The following is a 15,315-nucleotide window of genomic DNA, read 5'->3' as shown; positions in this document are numbered from 1 at the left end:
CAACCTCCACCTCCCAGGTTCAAGCGATTCTCCTGCCTCAGCCTCCCAAGTAGCTGGGACTACAGGTGCATGCCACCACACCCGGCTAATTTTTTGTACTTTTAGTAGAGACGGGGTTTCACCGTGTTAGCCAGGATGGTCTCAATCTCTGACCTCGTGATCCACCCACCTCGGCCTCCCAAAGTGCTGGGATTACAGGCATGAGCCACCACACCCGGCCAGAACTCACTTTCAAGGATTAAATGAACTAATATACATGGAAACATATGCTAAAATTAGCTCCAGGCACATATTAAGTAGTTGATAATATTAGCTTTATTGCTTTTTAAACAAACATTTCCTGGTGCTGAGTGTGTGACTTACACTGTGCTGAGTCCAACAGAAAGAGGAAGGTGAACTGCATATAGTCCCTAGTCTCAGAGAGTTCACAATTTAAGGGGGGGATATAAAAAAGGAAACTGGCCCAGCACAGTTTCACTCACACCTGTAATCCCAGAGCTTCGGGAGGCTGAAGTGGGAGGATTGCTTGAGGCCAGGAGTTCAAGACTAGCCTGGGCAATATAGAGAGTACCCATCTCTAGAAAAAAAATAAAAATTAGCAGGGTGTGGTGGTGCATGCCTATAGTCTCAGCTACTCAGAAGGCTGAGGCAGGAGGATTGCTTGAACATGGGAGGTTGAGGCTGCACTGTGCTATGATCTCTGCACTCCAGCCTGGATGACAGAGTGAGACTGTCTCTAAAAAAGAGCATTGGGTTGGGGAGCAGTGAGTAGATTACTTTAATAAAGTATGCTGAGGAAAAAGAGAAGTCTGAATGTGGAATGGTTGGAATGGTGAAGACAATGGTGAGTTTCCTATTCCCAGGCTGGTGGAGAAAACCTCAGAGAGATAACGCCTAAACTGAGGCTTGAAATAGGACATCTTCACCAGGCAACTAGGGTGAGGGCAGGACTGGAGGAATCCAGGAAAAAGGAATAAAGGCACAAATGTTCCCTCAATTAGGGGAACTGCAAGTACTTCTGTGTCACTGTACTGTCAGGGACAGACAAGAGGTAAAAGAGCGGTAAAAAAAAAAAAATGAGATGTGAGAGGCAGAGAAAGAGTAGGCTGTGGAGGACTTCCAATGTTAGAGCACCTCCTTGGGTCTCACTTAATGGTCTCCAAACCATCTTATGTGTTTGCACACCTATCAGGAAAAACTTGATCCTATACTCCCAAAACATATATAGTTATTCATTTAGGCATTATATAAATATACTGCTGAGCAAATATATTAGGTACATTATGAAGCATATAAATATTAATCCCTAAAGGATAAGGAAAAAGCCCTAAAATAGAGCATGAGTATTATTTTTCCACTCCCTTTCGATTTGTCTCCAGCATCCCCTGGGACATGTGCACCTCTCTTTAGAAATAAGCATGGGCCATAATAAGGAGACATGGTAAGGTTTTAAGCAAGCAGAGGTGATTGTGAAGTGGTAGCAGACTGGAGGGGCCAGCTAGGTGGCCAGGAGCTGAGTAGGCAAACAGGGACAGAATCCACGTAGGGGATGCTGAAGGTGGGAGCAGGACAGTGGTGGTGGATCTGAGAGACTATCGAGGGAGAAACAACCTGACTGCAGTGGAGAGTAAGTAAATATAGATGGTGTTTACCTTTTTTCGGCTTGTTAGACCTGGTAGATGACAGTACCCTGTTGAGGTGATAAACAAGGGAGCTGGAGCAAATAAAGGGAAAGCTTAGTAGGGCCTCAGTAGCCAGTATCACACTTTAGCGTGAATTACAAAAAGGCCCCTGGATTTGGGTAGAGGGACTATCAGATTTACCAGATAAGTGAGCCCACCACAAGCAGAATATCCACCCTTGTTCACTCCGCTTGTCCCTGTTAGTTGGGAGGAGGTTCTTGTGCCATCAATAATCTGTAAAACCTCAAACAGCAGCCCTGGGGTGGGCCTAGGCTGTGCCATCAAGAACCTCCTGGCACTTCCCCTGGAGAAGGATTGGGTTAGAGGAGGGGACTGGTATGGAGTCAGAGCCAGGGAGTTTGGGGGAGAAGTGCTGAGGCAGTCAAGGAGGGCTCCCTGAAAGCAGGATTTCCGTATGGGTAAGATTTGAAGGGACTAAGATCATTGCATGTTGGTACCCAGAGGAATCAAGGACCAAAAAGAGCAGGCGTGAGTTTGGAGTATGGGGGGCTAACCAGAGAAGCTGGCAGTCAAATGATGTAAGGGCCAAGTAGTCAGGCAGAATTTGGATTTTTGCTTCAATTGAAAAAAACACCAACAGATTTTTTAAAAAAAAATTAAGCAAAGCAAGCTGGAGGAAATGTTCTTGGGCAGACTCTGTGGAAAGTATGCTGGCTGGAGGCAGCACACACACAGAGGCCCCAGTGTCCTGCTGCCAGACCAGCTCCACCCTACCCCCCTCACCCCCCAGGAGACCTTGGGAAGGTGCCAGCTCGGCCCACCCCCACACTAGCCCAGCTACAGCAATAATCTGTTTCAGCTGCCTAGAAACACTTCTTCCCTGAGTGGTCTCTTCTGCCACCAGCCTATCCTCCCCCAGTGCTCCTGGAAGCTGCTGCCTTGGTCAAGCAACTTTCCTGATACCTGTGCCTCAGTTACTCCACTTGTAAAATGGAAACTGTTGTACTTGCGTCCTACAGAGTTGCACTAACTTTCTCTAGGACACCCAACCATCACTCCTCAAAGGCCAGCTCTGATCCATCCTTCCCCTTTTCAAGATTTGTCCAAGACTCTCCATTCTCCATGGCAAAAAGTCTTTGCTGCTGCATGAGCTCATTGAGTCTTGTGTTCAAAGCCCCCTATTCTCTAGGCCCACTCAACCATTCCAACTTTCTCTCCATACCTCCCTTCCCTGCCCCTCCACTCCAGTCAAATTTAACTACTTGCTGTCCCCTGAAACACATTCTGTGTTTTCCTGTTGTCTGTCCAGGATGTCCATTCCACAAATAATTGTTGAGCACCTCCTCTGTGCCAAGCCCTATTCCAGGCACCAGGGGTGCAGCAGCAAATAAAGTGGTAAGAAGTCAGTCAGATTGTGGATGTCTTCTAAAGATGGAGCTGAAAATCCCTGATGGATTGGATGTGGATTGTGAAACAAAGAGGAGAATCCAACATGACTCTAAGATTTTTAGCTGAGCAACTATGTCCTGAAACAAAGATACCAGAGGAGGAGCAGATTTGGGAGGGGAGAGTTGTCAGGAGCTCAGTTTTGGATATGTTCAGCTTGAGGTGTCTATGGAACATTCTAGTGGAGATGTCAAGTAAGAAATTGGATGGGTATGGAGTTCAGGGCACAAGTCCACACTGGAGATACAGATTTGGGAGGCATCTGTATATAAATGATATTTAAGGCCATGGTGCTAAATGACATCACCTAGAGAGCCAATGTAGAAAGAATAGAGGACAGAAGGGGAGAGGGAGGGAGGGGAGAGGATAAAAGGTTGACAACAGAGCCTTGGAGTGTTCCAAAGATTCAGAGGTTAGGAAGAGAAAGAGCCAACAGAGGAAACTGAGAAGGCATGGCCAGTGAGGATTATTTATCCATATCCTCCCTGTCTTTCAGGCCTAGCTTGAAGGCTACCTTCTCTAGGACCCTTTCCTGAAGACTTGGGCAAAAGTGTTCTCTCTCTTCTTTGAGCTTCTTTTCACTTTATCACCTTCCTTAGAGAAACGGGGAAAATGGGGGTAAGCAAGTCTGCTTGTAACTCATCAGTCTCTGAGCTCCCTGAGGACAAGGCCTCCTCCCTAGTCAGGCCCAGAAGACTTTGCAACAATTTGCACACTTCTTTCACAATTTTTACCACTTATACCACCCATAGTATTTACTTAATATATTTTTATATTAATATGGCCATATTATTTACCCAATATATTTTTTCAATAGATATACTTTCTGAGATGATCTGAGTTAGTTTTATTCTGAGCAACAATATCTATGAGATCATGGGTTTAATGTGCTAGTTGTAATTTAATAAACATTACTGTAAATACATAACAATTATAATAAAAATATTCGGTTATATCGTACCTAAAATTATGTCGTGTGCCAAAAGGTAGAATTCATTCAACACTTTGGGAAACACAAAACTCTAACAACCAGATCCACCATGTGCTGTGTGGCCTCTATTTCCCCATCTGACAAATGGAGATAATGATAACTACTTCACTCTGTTATCGCCCTCTCCTTTCCTCTTCTTCTCTTTTTGCTGCTCACACTGGGGCTTTATGGCACTGTGTTGTTCTTTCTCTTTCCCTATCTCTATCCTCCTCTTTCTACCTCATGTGTCTCTTTCTCTGTCTCTGACCAACTCTTTATTTTCTCTGTCTCTGCTGTCCCTCCTCTTTCTGCCCCATTAGGACCATCAACAATAAAGTCTACATTGCAGAAGTCAAAGAGAAGCACCAGGCAAAGAAAATCTATGAAGAAGCACATCAGCAGGGAAAGACAGCTGCTCATGTAGGCATCAGGTAAGTCCCCATCCAGTCCAAATCATGACTTAATCATCTTAGCTGTGTGATCAGGGGAGATGCACGTTCTCTCTGGTCCTCAGTCTCCATCTCTGCAGAGTGGGGACATGACCTCTACTTCATAGGATCATGTGAAGATGATGTGAGTTAATGAATATCAGAGCCTGTAACAGGGTGGGTGTTCAATAAACGGAAATTTACTTCCCCATTTCCACTTTTCTACTGTCAGCAGATTGTGGCTTATTTAAGAATTGGCACCTTCCAGGAAGGTTATATGCAAGTGAGATTTTTCTAAATTGAATTTTGTTTCCTGAGTTCCATTCAGTGGGCAGAAATATATTGTCTTCCTTCAATGTTTCCTCCCAGCTTCCAAGAGAGTTTCATAGAGCAAAAACTTTAGCTTTGGCTCCAGCAAACTGAGTTACTGCCACATAAACAAGCTCCTTCAAAAGCATAGGGGAGAGGATAGTGGGAGGGTCTATTTGAAGGGGCTGAGGCATTGTATGTAAATTGAAAACTCTTTGTAAAATGAATCATTAGACCCTAGTTGGTCTGTTCTATATTCAGATCTTCATGGACTAAGTTCCCTTAAGGGTGGACCACCTGTGAGATAATTTCTCAAGCAGAATATTTAGGAGGCTGAATGAGGGAGGGAGGGAGAGAGAGATTGATAAGTGGATGCATGGATGACGGACCATGGGCCAGTGACTCAGCTGAACCAGAAGCCTAGTCAGGTCGGCTGGGACCAGGGTTGGGGGGAGCAAAACTAGGTCATCTAACAGCCCCTGTACTCCTCAGAAGATCCCTTTCTCTTCCCACCATCCTCCATTTCCTGCCCAGGGACCGGGAATCAGAGAAGTTCCGCATCTCCACCAGCCTGGCAGCAGGCACAGAGGTGACTTTTTCCCTGGCCTATGAGGAACTGCTTCAGCGGCACCAGGGCCAGTACCAGCTGGTGGTGAGCCTGAGGCCCGGCCAATTGGTGAAGAGGCTGAGCGTAGAGGTTACAGTGTCAGAAAGGACAGGCATCTCCTATGTGCACATACCACCCCTGAGGACCAGCCGTCTGCGCACCAATGCCCATGCAAGTATGTGGGCAGCACTATGGGTCACCCATCAGACTGGCCTTCACTGAATGAAAACCTTATCGATTCCACTGGGTTTCCCTCTAGTGCCACTTCTGCTCTGTACTCACTGCCAAGTTCCTTCCTGATTCAGTGAGAAGAGGGCATGTTTGAAGGTGAAAATATTTGGATTTTAACCTTGGCCTGGTCCTTACAGGCTGTATGACCTGGCGCATTAGAAACTTCCCAGACTCTTGATCTCCCTAAAAAAAAAACATCAGTGATAAGGGAGGGTTTGTTGGGTGGGCTAATGAAATTAAATCATATGTTAACCATGCTGAAGGCTGTAGAAGCCACACTGGCCAAATCGTGCTTTTCCCTGGATCCCCACTGAGAATGGCAGGACAGTGAGTGCACAGCAAGTGCAGGCTCCCTGGAGGACACCATCTCAGGCCCTGGAGGGAAGAGAAGCATCCTGCCTCAGAGGTTTGCTTCCAATATCACCTAGAGGTTTTGGAAGCCCAGACTGGCTACATCAGAATCACAACATGGGCTCCTAGAAATGCAGATTCCTGGAGCCCAGCCTTCAGGGTCTGGTTCAGTAGCATGGGGGTGGGGCCCAGGAAGCTGTGTCATCAACTAGTCTCAGGCGACACTGACATCCAGCCAGGTTGGAGAATCACGGAGCTGGCCTGCTCACCTCATCTGAGAGATGAGAGGACAGGTGCAGAGAAATCCCTGGCTCATGTGGCAGCCCCTCCAAAGCTGTTTAGCATTGGAGGTCCCAACTCATTCAACTCTGTTGACCCAGAGAGGCACTGGGTGGACAGTGGATGTAACAGACACAGACAGACACACAGACTGGATCCAAATCCCAGTGCTGACACTCCCCTAATGTGGGATGATCAAAGCCAGTCACTCCATTGTTCGACTTCACTTTTCCCATCTGTAAAATGGACGAGATGCCATCTACAGCTCAGGACCACTGTGAGACTTTGAGAGAATTCCTCCCTCCCAACTACGTCGTGCAGAGAAGATTGCACAATCATTCTACTCGTTAGCATTAGGTGGCACTCACTGAGTTGTAGGTATGGCTCCAAACGCTTTACATGAATGGCCTCATTTATTTCCCACAAGCACTGCCTATGAAGTAGGAGCTGCGGTCATGCCTGTGCTGTAGATGAGGAGCCAGAGGCTTAGAGAGAATGAGTCTCTTGTCCAGGGACACACAGCAGCAGCTGGAACCTGGACCCACAGGCCATCTGAGTCCGGGCAGGCCGCACTCTTCAGCCCTAAGCTATAAATGGCAGGTCCCTCCCCCATTCTCCTTAAAGGTTAAAACAGAGGGTAGAACCAATCCTGTGGGGGAGAAAACAGAACAAAGAGCTCTGAGAGGAAGGAAGCCAAGGGAATGTATGTGAGCAGGCGCCTCAGAGAGTATGGGGCTCAGTGTGCCCCTGAGCTTCCTGACAGCTGTGGCAGGAAGGAGGGGGAGCAGAATTCCCAAGTTTCCATTTTCTGGAAAAAAAGGAGGCACAGTGACATTTCTAAATGGACATTTGTCTTGGATTCCAGAGGAGTTGATCTTGTGGCCAGCTCAGCAAACATCCGGGACTAGAGATTCATCTGTGATTTCATGAGACTCTAAAAGGCTTGTTCACACACGTGATGCCCAAAGTCAGAAGGCAGAGAGGGAAGAAGAAATATGAAATCCGATCCAGAGGACAACCTTGCTAGGCTGCTGTTTCCCACAGCAGTGGGGGGATGGGAGGAGACCTAGACCTTGTCTGTGTGTCTGTCTGTCTGTCTCCTGGACACACACTCACTGCACTGCCTCTCTGGGAGGAGGCGAGGGCTGCTGGTGTACCTCCGGACATGCCACACCTCCAAAGACTGGGCCCCAGGTTGCATGGAAAATGAGGCAGGGTGAGATTGCCAGTGAGGGCCACATTGCCAGGGCCTGGGAGCTGATGGCCAGGTTGGGTCTGTCCGGCTGGGCTCAATGGAGGATGCAGAGAGGAGCTGGCTGTGGGACTGGGAGAGGAGCATGGGGCAGGTGGAAAGATGTAGGCGGGAGGCACCAGAGGTTTGGGGAGGAGTTAGACTTCTCACCCTCCCCAGATAGCACCCTTTGTGCTGCCCTTTCTGTGGTTCTTCTGTCTTGCGAGTCCTCTGTACCACCACGCCCCGATCCTCCCCACCCATACAGGTGAGGTGGATTCACCCCCATCCACCAGGATTGAGAAGGGAGAGACCTGTGTCCGAATCACCTACTGCCCGACATTGCAAGACCAGTTGTCCATCTCTGGCTCAGGCATCATGGCTGACTTCCTGGTTCAGTATGATGTGGTCATGGAGGACATCATTGGAGACGTGCAGGTGAGGGGGCCTGGGGAAGGGAAGAGAAGATGCGCTCTGGAGTCAAACAGGCCTGAGCAATGCTTGGGCCTCTCCAGCTGTTCACACCAGTTTCCCTAGGGATAAGCGAGAGCTAGCGAACAAGGATAGGCTGACATGAAAAGACACATGGCTTCAACCTTGGGAGGCACATCGAATCCCCCAAGGGGTTGGAGACTTGGAACTGTCTCCAGTGAATCAAGTGCCCAAAGGACCCATCCCTAACTGAATCAAGTCATAGCCTACTCGAAAACAGTCCTTCTGCAAAGTAAACCCTTGGCCACTAACTGGGCACCCAAGCTTATGGACTCTCATGCGTTCTGCAGCTCCTATACTCTCCTGTGTTCTCTTGGGCTTCCTTGCTCTCTCTCGGCTTTCAACAATCCTTATTGCTTCAGTGGAGCCATCTGCCTAAACAGGGAGCCCTTCAATTCTGAGTTTCCACATTCATGAAGAAAGAGCAGAGGTCCCACACTCTCCCAGATGGGAAAGCACAGAGCACTGATCCCAGGGCCCTGGCTTGAGCACAAGGATGGCAGTGCAGCCTGAGACATCTGGTCCCACCCTTCCTCTCCCACCACAGGACTCTCAACCCCAGCACACAAACCACCCTCCAGCTGCCCCACACCATATCACACCTTTCTCCAAAACACCCAAGCCTGCCTCTCCTCTGTGTGAGCATTTGCTCATGGTGGCCGCTGCCCTGAGAATGACTTCTTCCTCCTTGCTCCACTGCTCAGCATCCTCGTGTTCCTGAAACACTGCCGAAACACCTCCCCTTGATGACTCCAGCCCACCAACAATTCGTTTGTCTGCCCTGGACTAAAAGTGACCTATGGTTAAACCTTTTCTCCTGCAACATTCATTCATTCATATGTTGAATGAATATGTGAACTAGGCCAGTCGTGTACTCATTGACTCTGACAACTCAGAAGTGAGTCGGACACAGCCACTCATCTCCCTCTGCCATCACCCCATCCTGAAGCACCCAGATACACAGAGCCTTGTCGGTCATCAAATGTTCTAGGTGCTGTGTTTAAGTGTGTCATGGATTCTGCGGGGGTGCCAGTGGAGGAGGGTTTCAGGGCCGTCATCCTAAAGGAGTTGGAATTTAAGTAAGCATGGGAAAGATGAATTGGATATATCTGCAAGTCAGTCGATCAGGTGAAGGGAAGGACATGCAGAGAGAAGGAACAGCATGTGCAGAGGCACAGAGGTGTGGCTCAGTCTGTTGTGCAGGGGGAATAAAAGTTATTCTCCTGCCAGGATAGGAGCCGAGGGTACCTTGCCAGCAGGTGGCAGCAGGGGCTTTAACCTGGTGTTCTGTCATGTGGGTGTGTTTAGCTCATGGAGGTATTCTTCTGCTGGTTTATTCTTTACCATTAACACAGCTGCCAGCGGTTGAAATATAGATGGAAGGCATTGACCAGTACAACCAGGAACTCCCATGCACCGTGAGCCCTTACCCCTCCTGACACCCTGCCAGGAACACTCAGTTCATCTCCCACTTCCTACTTGAGTGTGCCCTTCGTTCAAAGCCGAGCACATCATCAGATCATCTACCCTGCTGGGGCTCACTGGGCACCTAATCTGTGTCATACCTTGTGTTGGCCAATGTTGGGAACCCGGAAGGGTATCACACACACAGCCTACTTGTCTCTGAGTGAGATGCAGAAACCCAATACTGACACTAAGGTAGAAGTGCCCTTTCCATGACACACAAGGTAAGATGGAAGCCATAATGAAGAGGAAAGCCAGTTCCAGAAGGCTCCCTGAGGGCGACCAAGGCTGACCTGTGTGTTATGGATGAATAAAAGTGGGCCATGGGAGGTGGCCTGTGGGAGGGAAAGGCATTCCAGCAGAGCGGGGGCTGCATGAAAAAAGAAACAGGCTAAAACTCACCAAACGTGTGTATGGAATTGCAAATAGCTTGGCGTTCTGGAGCAGAGATTTGAGATGAAAAACCCAAAGAGCCACATAGAAGGCTGGAGAGTCCTGCAGGGCAACGAAAGGAACATGGGATTTGTCCTGTTGGTGACCAGGGAGCCATGAGATAAAATGACATTGTGAGGTCGTGTTTACAGGGTCCCAGCCACTGCCTCCAAGCAGCATGGATGGGAGAGGTCTCAGTAGAAGAAGGAAACCTGAGACGAATGAGGCCTGAGCTTGGGCTTTGTCAGTTAGGGATGAAGAGGAGGGTGGCCTGGAGAAGTATCCAGCAGAGAAAAGCAACAGGAGGCTGATTCACTGCGGGGAATGGGGGCCACCCGAGGATTGAAGGCAAAACTCAGATTTGTCTCCAGAGTGACCATGTGGATGATGGTGCCCCTGACCAGGAAGGCATAAAAGGGCCACGTGGGGGCAGGACAAGGAATTCACTGCTTGGGCAGGATGCATCAGAGGCTTCTTGAAACATCCTGGGGCACATGTCCAACAGTGAATGTGCACCCACTGGTGAGGGGCAACTGTGGGAGCCCTAGACGGGAGAAGAGATGCAGAGTGATTGATATGGGTTCTGTGGTGGAAGCCAAATGACAGAGGGAGGTCACCCAGGGAACGTGTGTGGAGCCAGAAGGGAAAATCCCTGAAGGCAAAGCTAAGGTGAAGCAGCCCAATCCAGCAGCTATGGATACCCTCAGCTGCCCCATCAACTGCACACAGCCTGCCCAGAGCCCCAGTCCCCAGCGGTTCACTCCATTGAGCTGCACCAGCATAATCATTTTCTTTTCATGCTTTGACCTGACAAATATTGGGAAGCACTGCGAAGGGAGTGGGCAGACAGAGGCGGTAGGAGAATAAGGAGAGTTCACTGTCGCAGATCGCAGGGGAAACGACTTTTGAAGACAGCAGAAGTCATCCATGTTCAACTGTGACATTCATGGGCGGGGAAGGCAGTCCCAAGAGACTCAAAATACAGACATTGGGTTTGTTTTTTAGTAAAGTTGTTACTTTTAATTTTTGAGTGTACACAGTAGGTGTATACGGGTTAAGTGAGATGTTTTGGTACAGGCATGCAATCCGTAATAATCGCATCACAGGGTACCGATTCCGTCAAGCATGTATCCCTGTGTTACAAACAATCCATTTATACTCTTTTACTTATTTTTAAATGTGCAATTAAATTATTATTGACTATAGTCACCCTTTCGTGCTATCAAATACTAAGTCTTATCCATTATTTCTCACTTTTCTTTGTACCCATTAACCATCCCTGGCTTCCGCCCCCCATCTCCCCACTACCCCACTCGCCGCAGCCTCTGGTAACCACTCTTCTACTCTCTATCTCCATTTTTCATTTTTAGATGAAATGAAAAATTTCATCTAAATTTCCCACTGATGAGTGATCTAAAAATGCGAGATTTGTCTTTCTGTGCCTGGCTTATTTCATGTAACATAATGATCTCCAGTTCCATTCATGTTGTTGCAAATGACAGGATCTCATTCTTTTTTGTGGCTAAATAGTACTCCATTGTGTATATGTACCACATTTTCTTTATCCATTCATCTGTTGATGAACACTTAGGTTGTTTCCAAGTCTTGGCTATTGTGAACAGCACTGTAAGAAAAAGGAGGGTACAGACATCTCTTGGATACACTGATTTTCTTTATTTTGGGTATATACCCAGAAATGGAATGGCCGGATTGTATGATGAAGCTCTAATTTTTAGTTTATTGAGGAGCCTCCAAACTGTTCTCCATATGGTTCTACTAATTTACATTCCCACCAAGAGTGTATGGGGGTCCCTTTTCTCTACATCCTCGCCAGCATTTCTTATTGCCTGTCTCTGGGTTAGAAGCCATTTTAGCTGAGGTGAGATGATATCTCATTGTAGTTTTTGACTTTCACTTCTCTGATGATCAGTGATGTTGAGCACCTTTTCATATGTCTGTTTGCCATTTGTATGTCTTCTTTTGAGAAATATCTATTCAAATCTTTTGCCCTTTTTGATTGGATTTTTAGACTTTTTTCCCATGGAGTTGTTTGAGCTCCTTATATATTCTGGTTATTAATCCCTTGTGAAATGGGTAGTTTGCAAATGTTTTGTCCCATTCTGTGGGTTGTCTCTTCACTTTGTTTATCATTTCCCTTGCAGTGTAGAAGCTTTTTAACTTGATGTGATCCCATTTGTCCACTTTTACTATGGTTGCTTGTGCTTATCGGGCATTATTCAAGAAATTTTTGCTCAGACCAATGCTCTGGAGATTTTCCCAAGGTTTTCTTGTAGTATTAATAGTATCATAGTTTGAGGTCTGAGATTGAAATCTTTAATCAATTTTGATTTGATTTTTGTATATGGTAAGAGAGAGGTCTAGTTTCATTATTCTGCATATGGATATCCAGTTTTTCCAGCACCATTTATTGAGGAGACTGTTCTTTCCCCAGTGTATGTTCTTGGCACCTGTGTTGAAAATCAGTTCACTATAGATTAGTGTATTTGTTTCTGGGTTCTCTATTCCTTTCCATTGGTCTATGTGTCTGTTTCTATCCCAGTACCAATCTGTTTTTGTTGCTATAGCTCTGCCGTATAATTTGAAGTCAGATAATGTGATTCCTCCAGTTTTGTTCTTCTGGCTTAGGATAGCTTTGGTTATTCTGGGTCTTTTCTGGTTCCATTTAGATTTTAGGATTGCTTTTTCAATGTCTGTGAAGAATGTCATTGCGATTTTGATAGAGATTGCTTTGAATCTGTAGATTGCTTTGGGTAGTATGGACATTTTAACAATATTAATTCTTCAAATCCATAAACATGGAATATCTTTCCATTTTTTAGTGTCCTCTTCGATTTCCTTTAACAGTGTTTTATACTTTTCATTATAGAGATGTTTCACTTCTTTGGTTAAGTTAATTCCTAGTATTTAATTTTGTTTGTGGCTATTATAAATGGGGTTTCTTTTTAATTTTATTTTTCAGATTGTTCACTGTTGGCATATAGAAATGCTACTGATTTTATTTTGTTGATTTTGTTTCCTGCAACTTTCCTGCATTCGTTTATCAGTTCTAATATATTTTGTGGGATCTTTAGGGTTTTCCAAGTATAAGATCATATCATCTGCAAGCAAGGATAATTCGACTTATTCCTTTCCAATTCAGATGCCCGTTATTTCTTTCTCTTGTCTGATTGCTCTAGGTAGGCCTTCCAGTACATTGTGGAATAACAGTGGTGAAAGTGAGCATCCGTGTCGTGCTCCAGTCCTTAGGGGAAAGGCTTTCAGTTTTTCCCCATTCAGTATGATACTAGCTGTGGGTCTGCCATATATGGCGTTTATTATATTGAGGTATGTTCCTTCTATCCCCAGTGTTTTGAAGGTTTTTGTCATGAAGAAATGTTGAGTTTTATTAAATGCTTTTTCAGCACCGATTGAAATGATCATATGGTTTCTGTCCTTCATTCAGTTGATATAACGTATCACATTGATTGCTTTGCATATGTTGGCCCATCCTTGCATCCCAGGGATAAATCCCACTTGGTCATGATGATCTTTTGAGTGTGTTATTGAGTTAAGTTTGTTAGTATTTTGTTGAGGACATGCACATCCATATTCATCAGAGTCGTTGGCCTATAGTTTTCATTTTTTGATGTGTCTTTGTCTCGTTTTGGCATCAGGGCAATACTGACCATGTAGAATGAGTTTGGAAGTATTCTATCCTCATCTATTTTTTGTAATAATTTGAGTAGGATTTGTATTAGTTCTTCTTTAACTGTTTGGTAGAATTCAGTGGTGAAGTCATCAGGTCCTGGGCCTTTCTTTACTGGGAGACTTTTTATCATGGCTTTGCTCTTGTTGCATGTTATTATTCTGTTCATGTTTTAATTTCTTCATGCTTCAGTCATGGTTAGGTTGTATGTGTCTAGGAATTTGTCCATTTCTTCTAGACATTCTTTTTGTTAATTTAACTTTTAAGTTCAAGGGTACACATACAGGTTTGTTATATAGGTAAATGTGGGTCATGGGGGTTTGTTTTACAGACACCCCATGTTGTCACCCCAGTATTAAGCCTAGTACCCATTAGTTATTTTTATTTAATTATTATTATTATTATTTTGAGACAGAGTTTCACTCTTGTTGCCCAGGCTGGAGTGCAATGGTGCAATCTCGGCTCACCACAACCTCAGTCTCCTGCGTTCAAGCGATTCTCCTGCCTCAGCCTCTTGAGTAGCTGGGATTACAGTAATGCACCACCCCACCCTGCTAATTTTGTATTTTTGGTAGAGATGGGGTTTCTCCATGTTGGTCAGGCTGATCTCGAACTCCTGACCTCAGGTGATCTGCCCGCCTCAGTTTCTGAAAGTGCTGGGGTTACAGGCATGAGCCACTGTGTCCAACCCCATTAGTTATTTTTCCTGATTCTCACTCTCCTACCACCCTCCAGAGGGTGTTCTGACAGGCCCCAGTGTGTGTTGTTCCCCTCTATATGTCCGTGTATTCTCATTATTTAGCTCCCACTCATAACTAAGGACATGCAGTATTTGGTTTTCTGTTCCTGTGTTAGTTTGCTAAGGATAATGGCCTCCAGCTTCTTCTCTGTTCCTGTTAAAAACATAATCTCATTGTTTTGAATGGTTGCATACTATTTCATGGTGTATATGTACCATATTTTCTTATCCAGCCTATCATTGATGAACATTTAGGTTGATTCCAAGTCTTTGCTATTGTATATAGTGCTGCAATGGACATACATATGCATGTGTCTTTATAACAGAAAAACTTACAATCCTTTGATTATATACCCAGTAATGGGATTGCTGGGTCAAATGCTATTTCTGATTTTAGGTTTTTGAGGAATTGCAACACTGTCTTCCATAGTGGTTGAACCAACTTATACTCTCACCAACAGTGTTTAAGCATTCCTTTTTCTCTGCAATCTTGCCTGCATCTGTTGTTTTTGGACTTTTTAATAGTAGCCATTCTGACTGGTTGTGAGATGGTATCTCATTGTGGTTTTGATTTGTGTTTCTCTAATGATCAAAGATGTTGAGCTTTTTTTCATATGGTTGTTAGCCGCATGTATGTCTTCTTTTGAGAAGTGTCTGTTCATGCCTTTCCTTACTTTTTAATGTGGCTGCTTGTTTTTTTTCTTGTAAATTTGTTTAAGTTCCTTATAGATGTTGCATATTAGACCTTTGCCAGATGCATAGTTTGCAAACATTTTCTTATGTCTGTTCACTCTGTTGGTGGTTTTCTTTGCTATGTAGAAGCTGTTTAGTTTAATTGGATCCCACTTGTCTATTTTTGCTTTTGTTGCAACTGCTTTTGGCGTCTTCATCATGAAATCTTTGCCCTTTCCTATGTCCAGAATGCTATTGCCTAGGTTGTCTTCCAGGGTTTTTATAGTTTTGGGTTTTACGTTTACGTTTTTAAAC

The 15,315-nt window shown here is 45.4% G+C and overlaps 1 protein-coding gene across 1 annotated transcript in view; it reads left to right on the top strand.

The window, feature by feature from the left end:
• The window catches only part of ITIH6 (inter-alpha-trypsin inhibitor heavy chain family member 6), a 42,937-nt gene that overhangs the window by 1,640 nt on the left and 25,982 nt on the right, over window positions 1-15,315 (top strand). Inside the window, exons 3-5 of the mRNA XM_054473064.1 lie at window positions 4,380-4,490; window positions 5,331-5,578; window positions 7,764-7,933. Coding sequence (XP_054329039.1) covers window positions 4,380-4,490; window positions 5,331-5,578; window positions 7,764-7,933 — 529 coding nt within the window. The remainder of the gene's footprint in view (window positions 1-4,379; window positions 4,491-5,330; window positions 5,579-7,763; window positions 7,934-15,315) is intronic.

This window comes from Pongo pygmaeus, chromosome X, assembly GCF_028885625.2.
Source record: "Pongo pygmaeus isolate AG05252 chromosome X, NHGRI_mPonPyg2-v2.0_pri, whole genome shotgun sequence".
Classification (NCBI taxonomy): domain Eukaryota; kingdom Metazoa; phylum Chordata; class Mammalia; order Primates; family Hominidae; genus Pongo; species Pongo pygmaeus.
This window is presented reverse-complemented; position numbering and strand designations above follow the sequence as displayed.